This window comes from Enhydra lutris, unplaced genomic scaffold, assembly GCF_002288905.1.
Source record: "Enhydra lutris kenyoni isolate GAN:26980312 unplaced genomic scaffold, ASM228890v2 scaffoldscaffold65, whole genome shotgun sequence".
Lineage (NCBI taxonomy): Eukaryota > Metazoa > Chordata > Mammalia > Carnivora > Mustelidae > Enhydra > Enhydra lutris.
The window spans coordinates 656,090-676,678 of NW_019154149.1; the positions used below are offsets into that span (position 1 = coordinate 656,090).

Below are 20,589 nucleotides of genomic sequence, written 5' to 3' on the forward strand. Positions count from 1 at the left end.
GAGATGGTAGTGATGCTGCTATAAGCCAAGGGTCGCCTGGAAGCTAGAAGAGGCAAGAAAAGATTTGCCTGTAGAGCAAGCGGAGGCAGTTCAGCCCTGCCTTCACCTTTGTGGATCTCTAGCCTCCATAACCATGTGAGAACATACTTCTGTTATTTTAAGCCATCCAGTTTATGATACTTCGTTAGGGCATCTACAGAAAGCTAATATATCATCCATTTCCAGAGTCTTATACATTTTTCAAAGACCTTTCAGAGCTATGTAGCTCGCTTAAGCTCACGGTCACTTTCTGGGCAGGCGTCCATGGCTGACCTGCATTTTTATGCAGACATCCAGGGAGACTCACCCTCGTAGTACCTACAAATACAAGCCAGGGATCCTGTCTGTCCTTTGTTAACTACTCTTGCAATTTGATGATCTGTAAGCTTTTTCCATCAGTTTACTTGGTGCAGGTGGGGGAGGTTAGTCAAGCACTTGAGAGAAGTCTTACTTGTACCTTTTACAGCAATCATGTTCATGCCTGCTTTTTACTGACCTCTCATTCACATGTCAGGTTTAGCTCCACAGTGGTTGAGTTTCAGTCCCAGAAATCCAAATTTGAGCTATGCTCTCTGAGCACTCTGCTAAAGTCATTTTACCAAATAGGCAAAAACTCAGAAAATTTATGAACCAAGAAAAGATCCTCTAACAAGTTCTGTCATATGTTACTCATTTAGGAATATTGCAAAAACACTACTTCTCACCATATTTGCAAATGAAAAACACATGACTGTAACCTGTAATACCACAAGAAAAATTGCTCTTTTGGTATGCTTGGCCCCAGACTTTTGAAATATGAATCCAGCAAGAGAATTTCAGCTTAAGCTAGATTCAGCTCGTTATTCTCTTGCCCCTTACGTGCCAGCAGAGAAGCTACTTTGAGAAAATTAACCCATACATATACAGTAGCATCCTGGGCACCAAATGCCATCAAGGAAATGGCACCGAAGACCTGGCTCCTAGTCCCTGAAGAGTCCCTTGCTCGCTGTGTGACTTTACACAAAAAACTCTAAGTCTCTCTCAGACTACACTTCTTATCTATGAAAAGGGGATAATGATAATCCTGGACTCTCTTAGAATAGTATCCAAATAAGATGGCTACAGGAAGGGGAAAAGGAGGAGATGTTGGTCAAGCAGTACAAAGTTCCGGTTACACAAGATAACTAAGTTCTAGAGATCTACGGTACAGCATGGTGACTATGGTTAGCAATACTGTACTGTATACTTGAAATTGGCAAAGAGAGCAAACCTTAAGTGTTCTCACCACGCACTCCCAAAACAGCAGCTATATGAGGTGATGGATATGTTAATTTGTTTGATCATAGAAATGATTTCATAATTTTCATGTATATCAAAACATCTTGAATACCTCAAACATACACAATTATTACTTGTCAATCACACCTCAATACAGGTGGGGGAAAATAAGATTATGTATGTGAAAACATTTGTAAATTATAAAGTAGAAAAGGGAGAGGTTTTTATTATAGTCACTTATATTATAAACTCCATTTGGTAATCAAAGCATGGTACTTCTTAAAAAGATAGTTAATTAAAGATTATTTGTTTTCACATCAATTAAAAAAATACTAAAGAGACTTACAAGAGCCATAATGAGTTTATAACTCCTCTCTAAAGCCCTTTGCATTCACTATTTGGGTTGAATCAATATGGTTATCTACTTGCCAATTTTTCTTATTCTTTAACACAAAATGTGAGCAGCCTGATTTTATGACTGGCTCAGAATGTACTAAGCTAATCGATATATCCAGTGATAACAGGATGATTTGGAACACACGTAACAAAAGCTTATCACTTTACTGCATACTGAATCTGTCAAAATATTTTCCGAGAATTAATGTGAAAATAGAAGTTCTCCATCTTTCATGATGTGAGTGGGTGGCAACAAAGGGATTAGCAGGCTATTTCCTGAGTTCACAGCTTGGTGTTTTCCGGTGAAGTATAGCAGATAACTGTTTATCTTTCTTTAAAAAATGAGTTGAATCTGGGCCGAACTAGTATCCAATCCCCAGAGGATCCAATTCTAGTTTCCCCTTAGTTACCTTGTCTTAAAATTTCCCCAGCTGTTCTGAGGGATGGCAGTAAGGGGATGGTGCAGGCAGAGATCACATCCCTCCACGCTGTCCCCAGATTCTTGGTGGGGTCTGGATGACAAGGGGACCGCTGCAGTCACTTCACAAACAAGGCAGGTTTGGGCCCATCACCCTCAGGGATGGACAGCTGGAAGAAACCGCATTGGTGAGCTAGTGTGAAATCCCCATGAAACAAGAGCCAAAATCACTCTCAAGTTCACAGAGCAAGTAAAGGCCAGATTTGGAAACCACAGCTCAGTAGGACCTCATCTAAACCCTGTTTGCTACTACAGCACGTGCTTCTTCACATAAGATTGGCTTTCAGCTCTCTTCTAAAGATGTACCGAAATGATGAATACATAGTGATGTTTTAAAATGTGTGATTTTAAAAGAGGACTAAAATTTGCATGGTATAGGAATTAAAGGGTTTTAGTTTTTCCTTGTGGAATAAAAATAAGTCAATTTTTTGGCTTCTTTCCAACCAAAAGAATGTTCAAAGTGACAAGGGATTTAAAATCACAGAACACCAAGAAATAGCAGATATTGTTCCAGAATGCCAAGGGCAAGAATCACTCACATACAGCCTTAGAAAAGAAAATACAGATGCTACAGAACAGAACTTGAGGAAATGAGAAGGGAAAAAAAAAACCCAAAACAAAACATAACTGGGGATCTTCAAGATCTTTCCTAAGCCCAAGCTGAGCTCTAGACCTCAGTTGGCCTAGTGCTGATGAGCAAATGGAGGGCAAGGGACAGTGCGGAGCGGGGGCACCAAGGAAGAAGAACATGGCTGAGAACCATAAAGAGCCTGGGGAAAGCATGGAGAGGAAAAGCTGATGTCTCCAGAGCAAGACACTCTTACTAATCATGCAGCACCTCTGACCTCACCATCACAAACAACACAAGGCTCCATGATCTATCTGCATTCCCGGCTTCCCTTTCCAGAGGAAATATGTGCTAAGGTCAAGGCCTCTGGGACACCCTGAAAGGGGGAGGACTTCCAGAGGTATATTCATTCATTCCCAACACGGTGAGAATAAGACCTGTCTTAGCTTCGGACTGGATACCAGTTCATTTCTGTAAGAATGAGCCAAAAAATTAAATAAACTTGTGAGGTACATCAAGTGGAAAATGATCATCCCGGTCGCACACAGCAGCTGGTGATCCACCATTCTTTGAAAGAGCAGTCTGTGTGGTTTCTGCGGAGATGCCTGGGCATACTCAGCACACAAATGCTAAGTTCCCAGCATTCTCTGCAGTTCTCACACAAGAGACTTGAGCTTCCTATCTACCTCATAATAAATAAAGGTAATTATACCCATGGTGTTCACTGCATAGGATACAAACCAAAACGGGCACAGTCACAAATGTGGGCCATAACTTTTTAGCTGGTTGACAAAGCCAGCCACTAAAATTTGCTAAAGCCAGATCCCATCATTCGTATCAGTTCCATTAAACTCTTCTAAGAGCCTCCTAATGTTGAGGCATTCAGAGCCTTGGATGGCCTTAGGTCACAGCCAAGAGCAGCTTGTAAGGAAATTAAACCTTTATGGTGATGGCACTCTACCCATTAGTACTGTACTTATGAAAGCTTATTGACCTAGGATGGAAATACTACCTGTCATCAATCCTTTCATTTCCATGCAATTATTTACTTCCCAAACCAGGCTACCGACGAATTGCACCCAAATGCAAAGCTAGCCACACCAAAAGATTTTTATCCTAATGAGAAATGTAAGCAAAAACATACATCATGAAATCACACGTAAATCTACATTTAATAACAAATTCATTTCCTAATAAAATACCATCTGCAAGCTACCCCCAGTTTCCATTTGATATATATCAGTCTTTTACTACTCTCAGATGCAGTTCCCAGGAAATTCTCCTAAGCTCAACTGCAGAACATATCAGTCTTTTTTGGCGGGTTGGGGATGGGGAGTTGCCTGGAATGTTAGTAAATTCTGTAAAACTAAGTCTTTAAACAAATTACTTTGTTCCAAAATCATACTTCAATTGAAATGCTGACCTTTTACAATAAAGTTGCTTAGATTCCTAGAATCCTTATCATTGATAGAGAAATCCACCCCAAGGGACTATTTCGAGGATGGGCCGAAATTAAAATTTCCCCACTGTATACACGACCATAGACACACAAGCAACATACACACACACAGGCTCATTCCATTTCAGTAATAGTTTTTGTCCCTCAACTCACAAGTATATTCCTATCTGTTTATTTGTACATCGTAGAATGCTGTGTTTCCTGGTGTTCAAACCCCACCCACCCCACTTTGCCCCTCTGTTCCCAAAAGCACTTCACTAATACATGGAACAGCCTCTTTCCCTAGATCCAGGGACAGAGTGGGGAATACTCAGAGAGACCCTGTGACTGCTTTCTGGACAAACCCTTTTAGCAGTAACTCCAAGGAATAATGCTACCACTCATCAATGATGGCTACTTTGACTGGAGACCCAGATCCCAATGCCTGGACCTCTTGGCACCAAAGACTGGGGCTGAATTCTCATGCTGAGTGCTTTTGAAAAGCGCATCCAGATTTGATAGGGTGAATTTTCAGACTTGTTGGAGTTTCAGCCACATACAGTCTATTAGGTACAAAGCTCCATAATGTTCCACCCTGTCTATATTTATGCCCGTGTTTGAATTTACACCCTTGTAAGCTCCCAGGCAGGCTGTTGGACCTCTTACTGCCTTTCGTCCTATCCTCAGTTTTCCCACTATTCTTGAAGCCAGTATGTTCTCCTGACTTTAGGGCCCTAAGCCTCTGTCTCACCCCTTTTTCAAATCCTTCCTTGAGACCTAGGTTTTAAAATAAGTATCTTCTCCACTGATCTCTCATCATTACTTTATTGGACCTGACCCATTTTTCATACAAGGCTTTACCAAAATCTATTTGTACCATCACCAAAGGCTAAGTGCACATAGCAGCTCCTCGGATCATCATGTCCAGAGCTGAAGACAGCTCAGACTCTCTTTGGACATGCCCCTCTCATTGGTGTGCCAAAGCACTGAGGGGAAAAAAAAAAGCATGAAGTAATTTCTGAGTCTGGGTCAGCCATGTTGTGAATGTACAAGAGAGAAGATTACAATGGAGTGAATCTCACTGGGTCTGTGACCTGTCACTTGGCTAACGAGGTATGGACACAAGCTGATGGACCTCTTGATGCACCAGTGCCATTCCCAGACCAGCCCTGAGTGATGGCACTGCCGTAGATATCAGGGCAAGAAAAGGGACAAGAAGCCTCTCATTATACTCCTCTCTCAAGGCAGGCTTCTGTTTGGATTTTAAGCATTATGATCCCATATGAAGTCATCCCCTAGAAATTAGGATGAGGATTTCTAAACAACTGTGTAGGAGCAGAGCAGAGTAAGACATAGGCAGAAAGGGTACCATTCAAAAGATAAAACTGATGATGGATTTGCTAGTATTTGTTTCCCTTGGTTCATATTAGTTGATTAATGCCATGGCTTAGAAAATGTACTCAAGTAACCATTTCTGAAATTCATTCATTTAACAAACATTTATTAAGTATGTACTATGTGCCAGGCATTTGCTAGGCGCTCGGGATACAGAGAGGAAGGAGACGACCCTTGCTCTCCAGGAGCTCACAGTCTAATAGAGATAGACACATGACATGAGTGACTACAGTACATGAAGAAAAGTGCTAGTCAAGTTGTACGTAAAGTGTTAGAGGAGCCCAGAGGAAGCAGGCTGCAGTAAGCCTGTGGAGTCAAGGAAGCTTTCACAGAGAAAGGAATAATCAAGCAGACTTGAAGGAGGAACAGGATTTCACCAGAAGACAAGGGAGGGTAGGGAAAGACATTCTAGGCTGAGAGAACAGCAGGCACAAAAGCAAGGAAGTGTGATAACGCATGACATGACAGGGAACCACAGGTAGCTCCATGATGCTGAGACTTCGTCTGCATGTGAAGACATGGTAAAATGGGAAGTCAGAGAAGGAGCATGGAATCAGAGTGAAGAGCTTTGTGTGTTGGACTAAGAAATCTGGACCTTGTCCTGGAAGCAATGAGAAGGCACAAAAGAATCCAAAGCAGGGAGTGACATGGCTGGATGTGCCCATGAAGTCAGCCCAGATGGAGGATGGTTTGGAAGAGAGGTGAGACCAGAGGGAAGGAGAGCAGCAAGGAGGGGCCGTCACAGGGGCCCATGGGCACTCTGAAGGCAGGGAGGGTAAAGAGCTGACAGGCTGGAGAGATACTTAGGAGGAAGCTTGACAAGACTTGATGAATGATGATACAAGAAGCAAAACCGCCTCAGGGTTGAAACGACATGAAAAGCATGCATTCCAAAAATACAATCCACAGCCCCACTCCTCCTTCCCACTTCATGGTCCCATTGTCCTCTGCAATCACCGTGTGTGCTGAATACGAGTAATGAGTAACGGCGCAAGAGCCAGAGGTGCACATGGTCAGACTTCTCTAATTCAGACCCCACTAACTTGGAATCTGCAACAATTCACATCGACTCTCTGGGCCTCCTATTGAGCAAAAATTTCAACCTACTTTCTTCCTCTGCATCTTTTCAAGCCTTTAGGCACCAGTAACAGGAATCCAATCTAAAAGCAGTAGCTTCTTCCAATCAAGCGCTGGAGGTGCTGTAGGCAGCCGCTTACATGGTGGCATCTTAGTGGCACCCAGTATATGTCCCAACCCAGCAGCCACAAGGCCTGGGATCCAATCATTAGTGATTCATTCCTTTGGGAGGCTTGGGGCCCTCCGACTTCTCTTTTATAAGGCAATGATTCCAGAGATGGGTAGGACATTTAGTCATTCTAAACCCAAGGGGATTGTGGTTGAGCACAATGCCTTTGGCTTTGACAGAAGGGATCAAGGTAGTGTAGGAGGGCTATGGAGGTACAGGTGGAAGACAGCGGTACAGAAGGGAAGACTGAGGGACATGGAAGATAACATTAGGATCTTGCCAAGGAATGGCCCCACAAGCACTCAAGAAATCAAGATTCTTAAAGAATGCCTTCTACTTCTGATACCAGCAAACCACACTTTCACATTCTTATACCTTAAGGAGCTTCTGTGTTTTATGCTTATGAGATGCTATTTGCTAGTGAAGGCCTATGGTGACTCCCAATCTTTTTGTGGACCTCACACTGCTTATGACCAATTACAATATCCAGTGTTATTAATTTGTACATATGACTACAAGTGCACTCTCTGAAACTCTTTTGTAAGTGCAACTTTTCACTCACTCAGACTGACCTTGTCTTTGGCCATTCCACATTATGGAGATTTAACTGTATTTGCAGAATGGTAATCACTCAAGTCACAAGCGACAGAAGATCGGGACACAGACTGACCTTGAAGAGTCTCATTTCTGGCTCAAGAAGGTAAATAAGAGCTGCTTGTCAATACTTGACCATAGAGGTTAGAGCAGTGAACTAAAAAAAAAAGAAACAAACAAACAAAAACAAAACTTTAAAAAATTACTTACTTCACTTGTTTGGAGAATCGTGAACTTTGGCAGTTTAGGCTTTGAACTGGCTGCACTGGGTTTTCCATCCAAGAGTGATCCAAATGACAGATTCCCAAAGCTGTTCTCAAATTCAATGGAAGGTTTCAGTGTTGGAGGGACGTCTGGTGCCTGATCCTGGCCATCCATGGGTCTGACATATGCAGTTGGCTTTTGCTGCCCCATGTTTGTTTTGCAGTAAAGACCTGGTGGAAAGTTCTGAACTGAAAGGCCACTGCTGGGAGCTAACAAAGAGGAGGCAACTAGGGGAGACCCAGGAGCTTGCACTGTAAATTCAGATTCTTCTGATGAGATGGACTGAAAGATTTCTTTGAACGTATCCCCTGCACTGGACTTGAGACTACTGTCTTCCTTTGCAGACACGTTTGACTCTTCAGTGGCTCCAACCTGGGGCTGTTCAGCTGGGTAGACAAAGAAGTCTTCCAGTCGGGCTGGGGGTTGGTCCTGTGTAGACGGCGGCAGCTTGTTTGGCTGACCACTGGCCTGGTTGGCTGGGACAATGTTAGCATTATGACTATCACGTGACCAGTCAGCTTTTGATTTCCTGTTGCTGTGTATGAGAGTGGAATTCAGTATCACGACGGAAGGTGGAGGCATTGGTGCTGAGGGATGAGTGCTATCCTGGTGAGGTGGGAGCATTCGGTTCTTTTGTTCTGGGAAAAAGCTTGGTTCATTTTTGTTGATGGGAGTCTGGGGCACAGAATTCTTTGGGATCCCCACTAGATGATTCTGATTAGAATGGTTAGTTAGCAAATCCTTCATTTCATCATAGTTTCCCAGCGTGTTCTGGACTCGGTTGGCAAGTGCATCCCCTTTGTTTGTCTAAAATAACAAAAAGATGGGGGTGGGAGGAGAGAGAATGAATAGGTTTGTGTTTCCTAATGTTAATGTTTCAAACAGATGTCCTAAGTAGACTAGCATATAGGGTGCTTTAAAATTCTCATGCTGCCATATAATTTCATACTTTTCATGTGCTATGTAAGAAAAAAAATCAGTAACACTATTGAAAGAGCCTCTTGGAATGAGCTGTGTGTTTAACGTCTGTAGGCTCCCTGGCCTGTCCTTAAATATGTTCATTGGGAGAAAGTTTTAAATTACGTCACTTATAAATTTTATTAACAATGTAACTATTTTAGGTCAGATGAGCTGAACGGTTACATTCCATATTGTGATGAACAACTTCAGCTTAGTGATCACTGGAATTGTAATGGAATGTTCAACTTATATTTGTTCTTGACATGTCAGCTCTTTGTGCCACATTATACCATGAAAAAGGCTTAGCCCATTGGATCAGGAAGTCAGTGAGATTGTGCAATCATGAATATATTGGTTTAGAAAAGCTCAACATCTAATTGAGCTAACATGACTAAAGCAAATCTAATTCCTTTTAATCAAAGGACTGTATAAATTACTAGTGTCTGCCCACATATTCTGGGGCATCTGTGTTTACGTATTGATGACTCATACTTGTTTACTTTGAAATGGTGCAATTGTTCATCAGCACTGACTCAAGCTCTCCTGTGTCTTTTCAATGATTTAGAAAAATTTATTCAAGAATTTTAAGCTATTGCTTACGTAAATGAAAACAAAGCCAGATTTCCAAAGCGATGTTGGCAACTAAATCATTCTATGGACGATCAACAGACCCGGCTATATCATCCCCCATAGGAAATACTAAGCTTGTTAAAAATGGCTGTGCTTGTTCTTCCAATAATTAAGTTGCTGCATGGGTTACTGTAATACAGATAGCACAGCTTTCATAACTAGAAAATGGTGGATACCTATATACTTAAAAGAAATGACTTTGACGAAAGCTCAGCTGTTCATCTTTAAAAGTGACCTTTTATTATTATTCCCTGTACCTGCCAAAGGTGTTCTCAAAACAAGCTGTTGGATTCAGAAGGGCAAAGGACTTCTTTGTGCTTAGGCTGTACTACTCTAGCTCAAGATGTTGCAGTGAGACAAGGTTACTGGCTTCCATGGAGCCATGTGGTAGCAGGACCAATGGATGGGTAAGACACCCACCCTATGTAGCCTCTAGGTCTCTGGGACCATAGGCATGCCCTCCATTCGCAGGAAGGGGTGACAACTTCCCCAATGACACAGCATCCACTGAAGATAGATGTTTAACTTCTCAGAACTCTTACACGCCCTTAACCCAGCCCAAGCTCCTGACATCCATGGGGAGTGTGCCTATCCAAGGCTGGGATCTCAGTCTAGACCTAGGCTGTCTGGCTGTGTGCTGTTCTCTGTATGTGAAGACGGAAGTGTGCAGATGAATGAAGGGTGAAGTGCTGGAAATGGATGAAATCACCCAGAGAAAGAAAATACAGAATGAGAAGATCAAGCTCAGGAGGAACCCTGGGGAACATCAACCTTTAAGTGACCGAGAGAAGAAGAGGAGCCGGTAAAGGATACCAAGAAGGGCAACCAGAGAAGGAATCAAACTGGTGACCTTGGCCTTGTTGTTAACATGATCTCCATGTATTGTAAGCAGTATCCAACTCGTAACATGTGTGAAGTCATATAAGACATTTCCAAAGAAATAAGGGCTGTGAGGGAAATAGGATTCCAGAAATTATGAAAAAGTACACTCAATATTTGCTACGAGGGTCCTGTTGGGGTGGGGAATTTGGAAATCCAATAAATGTCTGTTTCAGTTTTCTTATCCACAAGAACATCTGATATTGCATCACATGCAACCTTAGTGCTAAAGCAGTGATTAAACAATTAACATTCCATATAAACCTCAGCTGAATAATTGCTCCATTTTCAGAAGTACATTTGGAAAGGCCTATTTAATAGATAGAGACAGGTAGAGATCACTTCTATTCCCTGAAAATCCCTAGGTTTGTCCATATTAATGGCACAAATTACTCTTCAGCCAAGGCCAGAATGCACTCTGGCTAGAGTGGTCTCCTTTGATAGATGGTGAATGACCAACAATTTGGGTAGCAGCCAAACCCAGTCTCCCTCCTATTCAGTCCCTTAATTCAAAACAAAGAAATTTTATAATGCTGAGGGCCCAGTAAGAATTTAATGCAAGCTTCAGGGGAACCTGGGTGGCTCAGTCATTAAGCATCTGTCTTCAATTTGGGTCATAATCACAGGGTCCTAGGACAGAGCCCCACATTGGGCTCTCTGCTCAGGGAGGAGCCTCCTTCTCCCTCTCCCTCTGCCTGCTACTCTACCTAATTGTGATCCCTGTCTCTCTCTCTCTGTCAAATAAAATCTTTTATAAAAAAAGGATATAGTGCAAGCTTTAAATACTTACAGAGTTGCTCTGGACCCTCAAACAGTTTACCTGTTGGGTCACATGATGGCTTAACAAACACTAATACCTGGCTATCTTCAAGGATCTGACCCAGCAAAGGGGGAGACAACACCATGTTGTTTCTCATGTTAAATGCCTTTGTTTTACACTGCCTCATTTAATGAATTTGGATGTTGCTTCCTTCCTTCACACAAAAAGAATTCTATAAGAACTTTTCTCTTTTTGCCTTAGCTAGCAGAAAGCTCCAAGTTCAACGGACTGAACTTTCTTTGGGAGTTTACTGGACTTCTACTGAAAGCTCATTGAACTTCCATTGAAACTAAGCTCTACAGCATCAGAACCTTGCCTCGAGATGTCAAAGAGACCAGGACAATACCTCAGATTCTTGAAAAGTAATTCACACTCTCCAGGTCAACATAATCAAGACTCAAGAATCTTAAGACTCATTTGCTTGCAAGCAAGCTAGTCACATTCCTGTTCCTGTTCAACAGTACATAAACGAGATGTGCTCATCTTTTCTACAATGGAGAGAACCTTGGTTAAGTTTGAATATCTCTTCATTTACTTCTACTGTTATAATGTTCTGGCTTTCCAATGCAAGCTGAGGTTTTTTTCCCCCATCTCTAGGTTTTAAAATATGTTTAAAATTAGAACTTATAAACCGGCCAATATCTAAAATTATGTCTACTTAAACAAAATTAGAAGAAAACTAAAGTTCTCTGAATAGGTCTAGAAAATCAACCTCCCACCATATAGGGTATACTATAGCAATGATTTATTTTTCTGCATAAAACTATAAGCTCTTAAAGGTCAGAGACCACCTTTCATTCACCTCAGTTCAGGACTAAGCACCAGGTCAGGTGCATATCAGATACTCAAAAAATTGTTGCTGACACAAATTGAATCCAATTATAAGTCATATCCTACCTATATCAAAATAAAGGCTTTGCAATAGCTTGGAGTAAATAAACAAATAGAAAAGCAAAAGTCAGGCTGACTTGGTTACTATGATTGGACATTAAATTGAACTTTGAACTTCCTGGTAGCTAAGGCAAAAAAGAAAAGCTCACAGCTTACTGAATTATGTTTGTCTGATGAAAGGAAGCATATCTTAATTTATTAAATAAGACAAATGGTTGCCAGATACTAAAATGTAAAAAATAATTCTTCTCATTGGTTCAGTTATAAGAACCTTTGAACATGGGGTAACTGGGTGGCACAGTCAGTTAAGCATCTGTCTCTTGATTTTTACTCAGGTCATGATCTCATGGGTCATGAGCTCAAGGCCTGTGTGGGGCTCCTTGCTCAGTGTGAAGTCTCCTTGAGATTGTCTCCCTCTCACTCCGTCCCTCCTTCTGCTCCTCCCCCCTGCTCTCTCTCTCTCTCTTGCTCTCTCAAATAAATAAATCTTTTTTTAAAAAACCTTTTAATAATAAAACAAATTCTTTAGCACCAACTTCATGGAAGATGCAAAGATGTTCTTCATGTGGCTTATTCTTATGATGACTAAAAAAGAGCACTGCATTAAAGTCTAACTCAGTGAAGGCATATCTCTATGTGGAGTTGGGGGGCTAAACTAAGAGCTCCAGGTGTGGGGTTTTCCTGTACACAGACGACACAGGGCCAGAGCTGGGATACCTTGGGGAATGAAAGGGTGTCAACTCCCTTAGACTAGCTTCCTCACAGAGCAACGGTCTCAGAGGGACTTGTGAGCAGAACTGTGAAGCAGACAGTTCAAGGTTGAGTTCACTGGCGACACTTTCTGAGTTTCTGATTGAAGGAAGATCCATATGCTTTGCAAAACAGACGTGCTGTGGCTACAAGTAGGAATTACCATGGCCATGCTTAAGACACATACTGGTAAATTCAAAACAGTCACAAGGAGGGGTTAGGCACAGAGGACACACAGACACATAGCCTCAAAAAGTCCACCATTTAACAATCTCCAAATAATAATTAGCAGGACAGTCCAGGTCACCTGATTCACCTCTCTGCCTTTCCACCACCGGTGCTGAGTAACTGTCAACCAGTTTTTTAAATTACTCTAGATGTAGATAGGAGAGCCACTGGATAGAAAACCCAGTGGGGCCTGAAAACGCATTTCTATGCCCCTACACAATGGGGATGACTACAGACCACAGAGACTTGATTTGCACTGAATGTTCTTTTGCACTCTCTGGATTCTTAGTAATCCTATTAAGGAGCAAGGTATTCTTGGCAGTTTTGATTGGACATTATAAAAATGGCAAAAATGAAAGTTGGCCATTTCATTCTCAATTATAGGCTTCTTTCCATTGGCCAGTTCTTTACTTCCCATTCTAGATAATTGGTTGATTCTTAAAGGTAACCTCTGCAGCTCTTATTTTCTAAATAATCACAATTTCTCCATCATCAAGGAAATGCATTTTCCAAGTATTTTCAGGCATAAATTATATGTCTGGTTTGTGGCCCATGACTAACAGCACTCCTTCACATTGAAGCTTTTTGCCTCTCATTATTCTAAGAAATGCAAAGTTGCCTCAGTTTGCTTCTAATGCTATCTACAAATCAGTAGTAGAAGTTCATTGCAAGATTAATGTACTAGGAGGCAATTGTACCATCATATTTCTTTTAATAAAAAGTAGCAAAATTATTTAAGTTTTGAGGCTCATTTTTCCCCTTTATTTCATTGTGGCTAATGTATATGATTTAGTAATTCCTTTTTTCCTAATTGTAATATTTTTATAGTTAATCTCTCTAAGCTGTAAGTTGCTATTTCTTTCTTTAATTATAATAACATTAACATCTTGAACTTGTACAGCACTTTCCAGATTTCAAAGCAAGGTCCCCGGTTCATTTGATTTGATCCTTACAACAACCACATGAGTCAGGAGAGCAGCTCTGATCTCAGTCTGGCTTCTACCTCCCCAATAAAAATGACCTTGGATAAGCCACTTAATCTCTCTGTGCCTCACTTTCCTCATTCTCATAGAGTGGAAAGAGCTATACAATGTCAGTTGTAGTTGTTGCTTATTATTATTATCAGGGATTACTTCATATCAGGTATTATTATTCACTTCAGAGAGGAGGAAACTAAGTCAGAGGAATGAACTTTCTTCACCAAAGTCACACAGGAGGTAGGTAAGCTTATCAGGTCTTCTCACCTCCTGTGGGAAGATCAACAGCTTCCTGTTACAGGTAATGAACCACATAACTGGGTTCTAGATTCACTGCTGGCACAGATATGAAGCTGTAGAGAAGCCACTTCTCCTCTCTGAGCCTCAGATTCCTTGTGGGCCACACAAGGAAAATGAGTACTCCAGTTGTTGGAAGGACTAAACAGGTCCATGTAAAGCCCTAGCATGTGTCTGGCAGATAGCAGCCACTTGCTACACACCAGTTCCTCAGCCTTCCCAGTCTTTCCACACTGGCCTAGATACGTCAAATAGCTTCAGGTTCTTCAAGTGCTTTTGAAGGCATCCTTCTCAACACCACAGCACAAAGTCAGATTTGAAAGTTATACGCAATAGAAGCAGCCCCATGGAGAAGTTCCCCATCACCAACCGAATGTAGGGGTGGTCAACCTTCTTTCCATTCTGGGAATGGTAGGGGTGAAGCAAAAAAAGGAAAGAAATCAGCCAGGATGATGAGAGATCACCATTTATTCTAACTGCTGAGAAAGGCAGTGGGTCTTAAGGACTGATGCTTATTGGCTACTTCACAAACTACCAACACTACTGGATAAATTAATAGGCCATGTTTTAGGTTTTAGGGTGGCAAGAAATTTCCTGAAAGTCCTGATCCACCACCAGGAGTTTTGATTTTTAATTCGATAAGTATTCCTACCACAACCCTAAGGAAGGGTCGAGGTATTTCCTTGTCTCTACCAATGGACCATGGACCAGCTCTAACACTTCCATTGCTACTGGCATGTCCAGATACTCCAAGGGTGTCCACACCAGTCCAGGTCTAGGGAGTTGATGGAGGGGAACATCAGTTCTAGTATCATCATCTGGGGGAGGGGGAAGGGAAAGCAAACCCTCTAGTGATTTCTCAGGGAATCCTGAACATGGACACAGTACAAGATGGTAGCTGATCATCAAAGCAATGGTGAAAGAAACAGAATCACTAGGTCACCAACTGTTAGCTCAATTCCTCTCCTATACAGTCTCAACTGAATCACAACCTCTCTAACCTGTCGAGAAACAGAAAGGCAACAGGCTACTAATCACACACTAGGCCTGGCCCTGAGCTAGATGAATGTTCCCTCCTAGCATCTCTACCTGATGTACTCTTGTCATAGCAAGACAGATGATTCTGAAAACGTCTGGCAATGTTGATGACAGGTTTTTTTTTTTAAACTGCCTACTCAAAAACACACTGCTGACATCTAAAAATAAATATGTATCTATATTACAGGCCTTTTTAATAAGAGATGGCATTTACCTTAAAGGTACAAGACCATTAATTCAACATGATTTAAGTTATAAAGAGGGGATAAACCAAGGGCTCTACACCTCATCATATTAATAACATTGAGCATGGAATAGACTTCAAACTTTAAGAATGACTGAGTAAACCTCCTTTTTCTAACTCATCCAAAGTTAAGACCTAAAACTCATCTGGTTATTCCTTTCTTAAGAAGGGATAAGGCACCTATCATCCTTTGACCTCTCTTCCATTTTCTGGAAAAAATGAAGGACACAATGTCTTGCCATGGCTAGTCACTCTTCACACACTCTTGACTTTGTGCCTGCTCATCTCCTCTGGGACCCTGCTCCACTCATCGTCACCTCTTCCTCCTGTCCCTTTACCCTCTCCCTTTTGACTGACATCTGGTCTTTCCCATCAATCTCTGAACACGTTCACATTTTTCCCATTATGAAAAAAGGAGCCTCTTTCCATAAAACTTCTCCCCTCAGGTTCTAACCTACCTTCCTTTCTTCCTCCCTCCACACAAAAAGTTACCGCCTTTCTTTGTTTTACCGCTTTCCATTTACTCCCTGAGCCCAGGCAGTTCACTTCCCACAATGAGCTCCACCATCAACAAAATAAAACAACTCTTCCTAAGGTCATTGATCCCCACACCCCCCAACTACCAAATCCAACAGCCACTTTCCAGTGCTGACCTTTCCTGCTGCCCTCCCAGACACAAATAACGAACAAATCCCTCCTCCATAAAACCCTATATCCCTTTGATTTCTATTAAATGATTCTCCTCGTTCTCTTCCTACCTCTGTGATCATTCACTCTTTTTTAGTTTCCTTTCCTGGTGTCTACGTTGCCACCTCTTTTACTCCTTAAATGCTGCTCCTCCCCAAGACTCTCTCTTTGTCCTCCTTATTCAGTCATCTGACAGCTGCCATGACCACCTCCCTGCTCACATCTAACTCTCTCTCTTGAGCACTCTCATTATCTCCAGATCCCTACACCCAATGCCTACCAGTAGGTCTCTCTTCATATCCCACCAGCATCTCAAACCAACTGTGCTCAAAACAGAATTAATTTTCTTTTTCTTTGCAAGCACCAACACTGTTTCTTCCTGAACAACCCGTTAATGAGACTGCCATCTTCTCAAGTCAGAAATACGGGAATCATTTACTCCTCACATTTTCCACAGCCAGTCAGACATCTAATCTCATCATGTCACTGTCCCTCTGCTGTCTTAAGTCCTCTCTGCCATGAATTCCCCTTAGCTAACTAAAATATCTTCTTTATCTGCCTTCTCGTTTGCCTCACCTCCAACCAACTCACCACACTGCCAACATCATCTTCAAAATTCTTTGTCTGTCCTGGCCATGCCCTTACTTGAAACTGTGCGGTGACTTCTCTTCATGTATAGAATTGTGTCCAGTCTCCTTGGCATGAGGTACCAAGTCTCCACTAACCTCTTGCCTGCCTACCTCTGTGGCAGCTGCTCTGCACTCTTGCCTTCCATCGCTCATGATGTCTTACTCCTCTTTGTGCATTTGTCTAAGATGTGACTAGCATGTAGTGGGCCTTCAACAAATGTTCACTAAACTCATCATATCCTTAAATACACATGTTCAGGTTTGCCTGGGTGGCTCGGTGGGTTAGGCCTCTGCCTTCAGCTCAGGTCATGATCTCAGGGTCCTGGGATCCAGCCCTGCATTGGGCTCTGCTCAGTGGGGAGCCTGTTTCCCCCTTACTCTCTCTCTCTCTCTGATTGCCTCTCTGCCTACTTGTGATCTCTCTCTGTCAAATAAATAAATAAAATCTTAAAAAAAATACACATGTTCAAAGGCAGTATGTAAATTAAATCAATTGAGATAGGAGAAATGCTTTTTTAAGGATTATACTATTATTGACAAATTGGAAAGTAGCAGTTTAGGTAACCTAACTCTCTCTGTCAGACTTCCTGAACTCAGAAGGCACCTGAGTCTCAGTCAAGAGCTGCTCACTTATCGTGAACAAGGCAGAAAGACTCTGCTCTCAGTGGTCACTGAGCCCAACAGCTTACTCTATACCCCAAAGTGGTATTTGTGCCAATGCTGTCCTTTCCTTTCCCAGAAGTCATTGTCCCCTAATTGGTGCCCTTCTAAAAGCATGACTCTCAGAAATTTCCCTCTATTGTTGTTTTAACTCTTACATCATTTTGTTTCATTATGGAAAATTACACTGCTACTAAATTTCAATAAACACCAACCAGCTGCCAGCTATTCCACCAGATTCTTCCCCCCAAGCCCCACCCTGAATAGAAAGTTCAGAGGCAGTCATCGTGAAATCAGTAGTTGTAGACAGAGCAGCAGGAGTGTTAGTGGCTATGCTAGGCAAGCCACCTGGCTATGCTACCCCCTTGCCCAGGGCTCCCCATCCTTGGTTGAGGCAATCTTCTCATCCAGGATGATTAACCACCAGGAAAAAGTGATCAGCTTTTCCCTTTATCCCAGAACAAGGATTTTCAAAGAGCACTCAAACCACTCCACAGCTACTAACAACCTAACACGGGAAAGGAAAACAGTGGCCTCGCTTGCAACAGATGGCACTGATCGGGAGGAGAAAGACACAACCATTGACTTTCTGATGAAGTCTTCAGGGGCTGCCTTGCCAATAGCCAAGGTGGGGAAAAGCATCAAGGGAGCACTGCTTGCTGTAGGAAGTGCTGGGCGAGACAGAACTTCTTGGAAACAGGAAGTCTCACTAGTCCTGTTGAAATCTGAGGACAGAATTTGCCTCTGAAGACTTCTTCAGAAAGCTGCAGTTGCCCCAAATACAATGTGTTTATAGATTTTATGTGTCAAATATATTCTCCTGGAAATAATTTGGGTGCTTTAAAAATAGATTAAATGTTGATTAGTATGTTCAAAAACTTAACAAGCAACCATTTTCCAGAAAGATAAATTACATACATATTCAGTTACCTTATAGGGCTCCCCAAAAAGATCAAAGCCTGAAGAAAAGAGATCATCTTCTTGCTGGACTTCTTGATTCCTCCGCTCCCACTCCCTTTTTTTAAGTGCACTACGGTCTTGCTCATAGTGACTGATAGGAAAAGAAAAAGACAAAAGAAGAAAAAGATTAATTAGTCATGTCATTCAGATCTCTCTTGTTATCAATAAGAAGAAAAACAATACAATCCAAGGCTACCCAAATGGATATACTGCATGGGGAGTGGAGAAACATTTTCTTGACTCCCAAGGGGTTTAAGATCCTGACCAGTTCTTTGGAATATAGAAGAACATGGAAACATGCTTATTAGCAACCATACTCATGCCCATGTGAGTGTTCCAGAATCCTCTTCTCTTGTCCCTACTTGAGTACCACAGGCAATTAAAGGCTCCCTGAAAGTCAGTCCACTTGCAAAAAAGTACTGAATTCAAGTTGCTTTGTGTTACCAACTGCTTAGGGCTCAGAATTCACAGACGTCATAAGTCCTAAGGGAAAGGAATTAACCAAGATGTCATAGGTCACCTGTAATTCTGTCCTGAGCCCACAGCCAGAGTTAGCCTGTTGTAACGAAATCATAGGGGAGTTTACAGGCATTTTTGGAAGTCTACAAAACACCGAACCACTCATTTGCTCACAATCTTTTTTGTGGTGGGCGTGTCTTTTCTCTTCTCATAGTTGTATCATAGGATACTGACAGCCTCTTTAGGAAACTCTTCACAAAGAAAGTGTCTGGCATGAATGGCAAACAGCTAACAATGAAAGGTACCAAAAGCCTTGAATGACCTCAAGGCACACGTGTTTTATAAATGCTGTATAGCTCTGTGACTCGTCATATTTCAGGCTTTCCCATTGGAGAATCAGTATAGAAGCTTCCAGACAATATCTAAGATATACTCCAGGCCCTGGGATTTTCTAGTATGAAATAATTCCCAATGAAGAATTAGGCAAGAATGTGCCTATTACCCCATAACCTGTAAGTCTCAAAAGTGGTGGATTTTATTTTGTCCATTGGGTTTTCTCTTCCCCTGCTTTTGATCAAAATCTTACCTGAAGTGAACACATGTAAATCATACAAATCATACAAACTAAATCATACATACTAAATCATACAAACATATATAAAATGCCTAACAGGTGGTGTACAAATGTTGCTTTCCTTCCCCATGTTAATACTGCCATGTTAATTAGATAATTGGCATGCAAATGAACATAATAGCTAAAGGAATTACAAGAAATAAACTGATAGAAGAGTAGAGTTGACAGGTTTTAAATACATCCCAGACCTTAATGCCTACCCTTGGTCGTCTAGTTTGCTCATGAGTATCATAACTTTTAATTTATAAAATAAGAGCCCAGAGCATGAAATAGCCATGCTTAACTAGATATTTATATACATGGAGTGTGAGTTGCCACTACACTTAATCACCCCCTTTCTCCACAGGAATCTTTGAACTGACAGATTCAAAGTGACTTTGATAGCCTTATCTTCTGAATCAACAACACTTCATTCCTCCAATTTAAAAAAAAGTGGCCACATTTAAAGAATTCTCAGACGTATGTTATACTTTCACAATACAAACAATGCCAGACACAGAGGAGCTTGCTACGACAGGCACAAGGGGGCTCAGTGAATGTCATCACCATCTGGGGAAAACAAAGGAGGTTGACAGCACTACACCAAGCCCAGACCCCACATATGGGCCCCTTCTGGTCCAGAAAGATGACAAGTCCAGATCCTGGAAGGCAGTCTGTCCTTCGGAGTCTCAGACACCATCCAAGGGGTGACACTTGTTGGCATCATCTCTCCTCATTGGTCAAGAGTTGAGATCGGAACCCCACCCGGTTGCCATGGGTGGCAATGTCTTTGTGTTGGAGGCTGAGGTGTGATCAAGCAGACAGAGTCACATCTTCAGAACGTGCACATAGAGCATGAGATCAGACTTGAGCACGATGCATGGGCCGTGCATCTCCCAAACCCATCATCAGTGTGTCCAAATGTAAGAAAGAGAGGGGGAGCATCAGGGGTGGAGTTTCACCAAGTTAAAGCAATATTTAGTCGGGGGCAAGCCAGGAAATTCTGGTGCAAAGGAAGACGCTTCATTTCTTTGCCTGCCACAGCAGTTGACTCTTTTTTTTTTTTAATTTTATTTTTTATAAACATATATTTTTATCCCCAGGGGTACAGGTCTGTGAATCGCCAGGTTTACACACTTCACAGCACTCACCATACCACATACCCTCCCCAATGTCCATAACCCCACCCCCC

General features: G+C 41.9%; 1 protein-coding gene across 4 annotated transcripts in view; it reads right to left on the minus strand.

Annotated features, from left to right (window-relative positions):
- The window catches only part of LOC111158947 (AF4/FMR2 family member 2), a 473,976-nt gene that overhangs the window by 290,695 nt on the left and 162,692 nt on the right, over positions 1–20,589 (minus strand). For 3 of the 4 annotated variants that reach the window (XM_022521292.1, XM_022521290.1, XM_022521291.1), the window contains exons 2-3: positions 18,296–18,416; positions 7,622–8,482 (exon numbers count right to left, since the gene is read on the minus strand). In XM_022521292.1, the coding sequence (XP_022377000.1) occupies positions 7,622–8,482; positions 18,296–18,416 (982 nt within the window). Of the gene's footprint in view, positions 1–2,102; positions 2,281–7,621; positions 8,483–18,295; positions 18,417–20,589 lie in introns of those variants that run through there. The other variant, XM_022521293.1, reaches the window with a different exon arrangement.